Source organism: Penaeus vannamei, chromosome 2 (genome assembly GCF_042767895.1).
Source record: "Penaeus vannamei isolate JL-2024 chromosome 2, ASM4276789v1, whole genome shotgun sequence".
NCBI lineage: Eukaryota > Metazoa > Arthropoda > Malacostraca > Decapoda > Penaeidae > Penaeus > Penaeus vannamei.
Window position 1 is genome coordinate 44,585,105 of NC_091550.1, and position 7,500 is coordinate 44,592,604.

General features: G+C 44.7%; 1 protein-coding gene across 3 annotated transcripts in view; it reads right to left on the reverse strand.

Annotated features, from left to right (window-relative positions):
• LOC113817120 (otoferlin-like) overlaps positions 1-7,500 on the reverse strand; it is a 71,141-nt gene that overhangs the window by 31,549 nt on the left and 32,092 nt on the right. For all 3 annotated transcript variants that reach the window (XM_070137268.1, XM_070137273.1, XM_070137262.1), the window contains exons 7-11: positions 6,352-6,566; positions 4,756-4,939; positions 3,445-3,641; positions 2,656-2,853; positions 510-626 (exon numbers count right to left, since the gene is read on the reverse strand). In XM_070137268.1, coding sequence (XP_069993369.1) covers positions 510-626; positions 2,656-2,853; positions 3,445-3,641; positions 4,756-4,939; positions 6,352-6,566 — 911 coding nt within the window. The remainder of the gene's footprint in view (positions 1-509; positions 627-2,655; positions 2,854-3,444; positions 3,642-4,755; positions 4,940-6,351; positions 6,567-7,500) is intronic.

Sequence of the window (7,500 nt, forward strand, 5' to 3'; positions counted from 1 at the left end):
CAACCGCTAGTAATGATAATAAGAAGAAATAATAAAGGAAATAGGAGCGAAGACAAAATAAGAAAATAAAAAATAAGCGTCCCCAATAGAAGGAAACAAATATAGGAAGAGCGAAATGACAAAGAAAAGAAAAAAAACATGTAGGTAGAGAGAAAGGACAAAAAGATGTAGAAAAATAGGAAGAAAATCAACACCATAAAAGAAAGAATCAGAAGATGAAGAAACAAAATATAAACATAAACTCCGGATTTATACCCGCAGGGAAAATAGGAAGATGGAAAAAGATAAAACCTAAAAGATAAAAGAGAGAGACAGAAAAAAAAACAGAAAGACGAAAAAAGGCAAAAGAAATGTACAAAAAAAAAAAAAAAAATATATATATCTCCAATAAATCCTCAGAATTCTTAAACCAAACAAGCAAACAAACAAAACGAACAAACCCAGACCCCCCCCCCAAAAAAAAAGAAAAAAAATAAACAAACACCAAAACCCCCAACAAACGAACTTACATCCTCAACAAGTCCTCTTAACTTCGTGAGATAACCGTGCGCCGTCTTGTAGCGGTCCCGGAGGCTGTGTCGCGTCACCAGGGCTTTCGTGTGTCGGGCCGCGCTGCCGAGGTGGTCCTGGGGGGAGAGGGGGAGGGGGAGTGGTTAGAGGGGGTAAGGTGGAGAGGGGGGGGGGAGTGGTTAGAGGGGGTAAGGTGGAGAGGGGGAGGGGAGTGGTTAAAGGGGGTAAGGTGGAGAGGGGGAGGGGGTGTGTGGTTAGAAGGGGTAAGGTGGAGAGGGGGGATGGGGAGTGGTTAGAGGGGGTAAGGTGGAGAGGGAGAATGCTGGTTTGGTGTGTGTGGATGTATATTTTTCATTCTTTTTTTTCCTTTTTCTCTTTCATTTTCTTTGTCTCACCATCTCTTTCTTTCTCCTTTCATCTCTCATTTTTATTCTCTCTCTCTTTCGCTCTCTTTCTCTCTCCCTACCTCTCTCTCACCCCCTCTCCCTCTCTCTCTCTCTCTCACCCCCTTCTCCTTCTCTCTCGTTCGCTCCCCCTCCCTCCCTCTCTTATTCTCCAACTCCTACCTCTCCCTGTCCTTCTCCCTCTTTTTCCTACCCCCCCTCCCTCTCCTTTTCCTGCTCTTCCTACTCTCTCTCCCTCAACCTTTCGCTTTCCCTTTTCCTCTCCATCTCCTTTTACCCCCTTTCCTTTTCCCTACCCTCTCCCTTTCCCTCTCCTCCCCCTCCCACTCCTCCCTTTCCCCCCTCTCCCTAATCCAGATTCCACAAACACCAAATAAACCTGCCTTTCCACATTTCGAATTAGGCCGTCAGGTTTTGACAGGCATACGCTCCTTACATAATCACATCACCATAGGCAACAGAACCTTTTGTTTTTTTACCTGTATAAAATCCCTCACTTGAGAATAGCTCTTTAGACGGAATTCAATCACCCAGAAACCATTATCATCGACAGTCGTTGCTATAAACTGCTAAGCCACTGTACTACCATTTTTTCCTGAATAGGCTTGGAGCATAGAAGACTAAGTGGAGTTGAACCCTTTGTCTTTTTTTTTTCTCTCTTTCACTCTCTCTCTCTTTCTCTGCTATTGAATTTTGGAATCTCTCTCTCTCTCTCTCTCTCTCTCTCTCTCTCTCTCTCTCTCTCTCTCTCTCTCTCTCTCTCTCTTTCTCTTTCTCTCTCTCTCTCTTTCTCTCTCTCTCTCTCTCTCTCTTTCTCTTTCTCTCTCTCTCTCTCTCTCTCTCTCTCTCTCTCTCTCTCTCTCTCTCTCTCTCTCTTTCACTCTCTTTCTCTGCTGTTGAATTTGGAAGCACGGTCGTCTTCCCTGTACCGTATATCGAGACACTTTTTTATGAACTATTTTTTTTTTTAATGATGGGAATAATAATGTGATACATAATCGATGCATCGAATAACAATCGGCATACTCTCTCTTCTTCTGTCTGTCTAAGAAACAGTGTGCTCGAAGTAAATATGAAATTATAGACTGAATAAAAATTGGCTTTTGAAGATGAGTACGCTAATCCAAAAACTATCTTTGATGACTAAACAAAGATATCAAATATAAGTCTCTCTATCTTTCTATCTCTATCTGTTCTGTTTCTCTCCCTCCCTTCCTCTCTCTCATTTTCTTGGTCCTCTTCCTCCTTCCCTCAAGTCCTCCCTCTTACTTCTTCCTCTTCTTCTTCTTCCTCCTCCTCCCCTCTCTCTCCCCCTCCCTCTTCTCTCTTCCCCTTCCTCCTCCCTCTCTTTTTCTTTCATTCCTTCTCCTTCTCCCTGTCCATCTCCTATTCCTTTTCTCTATGCCGCTCCATCTCCCTTTCCCTTTCCCATCCCTCTCCTTCCACCCTTCTTCTCCCTTCACCCCTCCAAATCCCTCCCTCATTCACTACCATCCCTCTACACTCTCTCCCTCTCCTTCCTCCCACCTCCTCCCTCTTCCTAACCTCCTGCCCCTCCCACCCCCTACCATCCCTCCTCCCCTTCTACCTCCTACCATCCCACCTCCTCCCTCTTCCCAACCCCCTCCCATCCCTCTCCTACCTCCTACCATCCCACCTCCTCCCTCCTACCATCCCACCTCCTCCCTCTTCCCAACCCCCTCCTACCCCTCTCCTACCCCCTCCTTCAGCCAGCACTCACAATTTCCCTCTGGCAGAGCCTCATCCTCTCCTTGTCCAGCTTGGTTCTCCCTCCCGTAGACGCCGCCGAAGACGCCCTAGCGATGCTCAGGTACTGCCCGCACCCCGAGACCAGCTCCTCCAGGACCTCCTTCAGACGGCGTTCGGCGCTCCCGTCCTCCTCCTCCATCAGGCCGGACACCTCCGAGAGACCCTCCTCCTGCGGGCGAATTTGAGGATCATTATTATTACTAATGGTATCATTATTATCGTTATCATAATCATTATAATTCTTATTATTACTATTATAATTATCATTATTACTATTATAATTATCATTATTACTATCATCATTATCATTGTCTTCATTATCAGTCACTACCATCATTATTGCTATCATTATTACGAATTTTACTATCAATGATGTTTTTATCATTATTATTGTCATTGCTATTATTATCATTATTATGATTACCATTTTTTTTACTTCTTATTATTATTGCTATTGTCATTCTCACCTTTATCATTATTACTCTAATGCTTATTAGTATAATTATTATTGGTTAATTACTATCGTTATTGTCATCATTATCATTAGTATTGTTATCATTAATCTTATCATCATCATCATTAATCTCATCACCATCACCATTACTCTTACGTCATTGATTTATCTTATTATCATTATCATTAATCTTACATCATCACTATCATCATTAATCTCATCCTCATCATCACCCTCATCATCATTACCCCCCTCCCTCTCCACCCCCCCTCCCTCTTAACCCCCCCCCTCTCTCTCTCTCCCTACCAGCTTCGTGGCGATTCCCGCGATGGCGTTCGAGTTGTAGAGTCTCCTGCGGTGGTCTTGGAAGAAGGAGCGGATGTAGAGGCAGGGCTTGTCGTCCCAGAAGGGCAGGAAGTAGTAGATCTTGTCGTTGGTCATGGGCTTCATGGGCGGGGTCGTCGAGTGCCACATGGACGACTCGCCCACGACGGATTCCGGGCCTGGAGGGTGGGCGGAGGGGGTGGGAGGTGGTGGGAGGAGGGGGAGGAGGGGGTGATGGGAGAGGTGGGAGGAGGGGGTGATGGGAGAAAGGGTGGTGAGAGGAGGGGGAGAAAGGTGGTGAGAGGAGGGGGAGGAAGGTGGTGGGAGAGGTGGGAGAGGGAGGAGGGGGTGGATGTGGTAGAGAGGAGGTAGAAGTTCAAGGATGGAGAGGAGGAAGGAAGAGGAGAAGGGGAGGAAAGGAGAAGGAAGAGGAAGAGGAGTAAGAAAGCAAAAATAGGAGGAGAAAGAGGAAGAGGAGGAGGAAGAAGAACCAGAAGAAAGTGATGCAGGGAGATGAGGAGGAGGAGAAGGAGCAAGAGGAAAAAGAGAAGGAGGGGGAGGAGGGCAGAAAAAAAGGGAGGGGGAGGATAAAGGGATAAATGAACAAAGGCGAAAGTTAGATGACGAGGACGAATAGGGGACAAGAGAAAAATGAAAGGAGAAGCAAGAGGAGGGAGAGCAGGCGAGGATGGGGAAAAGGAGCAAGGAGGCGGAGGAAAAGAAGAGAACAAGTGAGCGTAAAAAAAAAATATTATTCTGGAGGCGAATCAGTTGCCCTCCCTTTCTCTCTCTTAAAATATTTTCAGTTTGGTCTGTCCCTACCTGTCTCTGTATCTCTCTCGATTTCTCTCTCTCTCTCTCTCTAACTCTCTCTTTCCCTTCCTCTCTATCTCTCTCTCTCCCTTTCCATCTCTCTCTCTCTCGCCTTTCCTCTCGCTCCTTCTCTCTCTCCCTTCCCCCTTTCTCTCTCCCCCCCCTCTCTCTCTCTCTCTCTTTCTACTTCCCACCATCTTCCCCTCCCTCATTCTTCGTCTCTCTCTCTCTCTCTCTTTCTTTCTTTCTTTCTTTCTTACTTTCTTTCTTTTTTTTCTTTCTTTCTTTCTTTCTTTCTTTCTTTCTTTCTTTCTTTCTTTCTTTCTTCTCTCTCTCTCTCTCTCTCTCTCTCTCTCTCTCTTTCTTTCTTTCTTTCTTTCTCTCTCTCTCTCTCTCTCTCTCTCTCTCTCTCTCTCTCTCTCTCTCTCTCTCTGTCTTTCTCTCCCTCCCTCCCTCCCCCTCTTTGTTTCTCGTTCTTACCCGATTCTCCATCACTCTCCTCTTCGCTGGAAGGTCTCGTGGTCGAGCAGCCGTCCAGGGAATTGCCCGCGTTTCCCAGAGACAGTTCGAAGGAGAGCGGTTTGTCGCACACTTTACGATCAATCATGGTCGCCTCTTGTACCGACGCGAACATCAGGAACTCCTCCATTTTACCGTAGTTACTCTTAAAAAGAAAATTAGAAAATGAGTATTGACAGAAAATGGGAATGATTATTCTTATTTGTCTGTGGGAGAAAACTGACAATGCTGGGTTGGGGTTATGTGATATACATTAAGCAATTTTTTTTTAGTTAAGGTGCATAATATCTAAAGTTAGAAAGGAACGCAAACGTGTATGAATATAAAGTGAAGATTAATATTTTTCTCAATGCACACAGAAAACAGTATAGAGCCCATAAACACACTCAAGCACATCTATATATATATTATATATAATCATGCATGTGTGCATTTATATAGAGATAGATAGATATATAGATAGATACAAACACACAAACACACACACACACATGGTATCCTTCCAGAACGCATTTGTTAACATGAAGAGGAAGAAAGTGAGGGCCAGCAAGAATAGAAAGAGAAATGGAATAATACAAAAACGAAAAGATTATTATAATATCGGAAAATAGAAGACAAATTATTCAAAATTGATTTTTATTCTCCATCATTTTTTGCGTGTTTTCTCCTTGCTAGAAATTTCTACCAAGGTCATTATATTCCCGAGTTAAATTTTTAAACATATAAAAATGAGCAAAACTGATTAAAAACAAAATATCCCTTTATTACACCTACAGAAAACATAGGAATCTTTCAGGAGAGGTTTTGTTGAAGATGCTGTAATTAAGTGAGACATTTTAGCATCCCCGTGTTCCCTGGCCTATAATGAACGCTAAATTTCATTATGTTTCATGCTAGGTGTTCCTCCATGCATACGCACATTTCACACACACATATACATACTCTCTCTCTCTTTCCTTCTTTCTTCTCCCCCCCCCTCTCTCTCTCATTCTCTCCCTCCTCCCCTCCCCTCTCTTTCTCTTCCCCCCTCTCTGTCTCTCTTCCCCCCCTCTCTCTCTCTCTCTCTCTCCTTCCCCCCCTCTCTCACTCTTCCCCCCCTCTCTCTCTTCCACCCCTTTTCTCTCTCTCTTCCACCCCCTTTCTCTCTCTCTTCCCCCCCCCCTCTCTCTCTCTCTTCCACCCCTTTCTCTCTCTCTATCTCTCCCCTCCCCCCTCTCTCTCTCTCTTCCCCCCACCTCTCTCTCTCTCTCTCCCTCCCTCTCTCTTTCTCTCTCTACCCCTCCCTCCCTCCCTCTCTCTCTCTTCCTCTCCACCTACTCTCCCCACCCCCTTTCTCTCTCTCTCCCTCTCCCCCTTCTCCCTTATCTCCCCCCCCCTTCTCTCTCTCCTTCCTTCCCCTTCTCTCTCTCTCTCCTCCCCTCCCTTACCCCCCTCCTCTCCCCCTCCCCCTCCACCCCCCCTCCTCTCCCCCTGCCCCTTCACCCCCCTCCTCTCCCCCTCCCCCTTCACCCCCCCCTCCTCTCCCCCTCCCCCTTCACCCCCCTCCTCCCTCCTCACCTCCTGTATGGGCAGCGTATTCTCGACCTCGACCTCTGAGGGCGCGACGTCCAGCTGGTCCGTGATCTGGCAACGGACGGAGATAAGGACACGCCCCCGGTAGGCGATGCCCTCCCCCAGGCCGGCGTTGAGGGCGGAGTTCTCGTCCATCACGGAGCCGTCGCGGGTGGAGCCGTACATGTACACGTAGGCGGGGCCGAAGGTCGGGAGGAAACCTGGGGGTAGGGGGAGAGGGGTGGTTAGGGGGAGGGACACAGGGGTGGAAATGAGAGGATGGAAAAAATGAAAAAATAAAGGTTGGTATTTCAATGCGTTATTGTCTATCTATATCTCTAATATAGGTTTGTATGTCTGTATGCATGTATGTCTGCCTGTCTGTTTGTCTATCTATCTGTCTGTCTACCTATCTCTCTCGCCCCCTCTCTGAAAAATATATATTTGTATATATATATATATATATATATATATATATATATATATATATATATATATATATATGTGTGTGTGTGTGTGTGTGTGTGTGTGTGTGTGTGTGTGTGTGTGTGTGTGTGTGTGTGTGTGTGTGTGTGTGTGTGTGTGTGTGTGTGTGTGTGTGTGTGTGTGTGTGTGTGTGTGTGTGTGTGTGTGTGTATGTGTGTATATATATATACATATATTCATATCTCTCATTATAATTATTTTCCATCAATCTCTATCTCCCTCGCCATTTATATACACACATATATAACAATATATTACAGATCCTTGTAGAAAAACAATAGTTGCTGATATATCAATGCAATGAAAATCATTTTATCCAGTCTCATCATCAAAACTAAATTGCAAAAAAAAAAGCAATCATTTTTTTCCATTACCAAAAAAGAGAAACAAAATTCCTAATCGTCAGAAAAAAAAATAAGCAGCGTAAAAATGTTATAGAGTTCGAATAAAATCATAAACTATTCAAGACCATTTTCAAGACTATTCAATCCCTTCCCCGCAGTTGCACAGGCCACAGCAAAAATGGCAATACTGATAACAAAGGGATACAAACGTTGCCAATATCAATCACAGTCAAGATATAAATAAGAAAAATACGTATGTACATAAATGAAAAAAAAAATGCATTTCAATTATTTCTTGATACAGGAACATCAAAAAATGCTAACT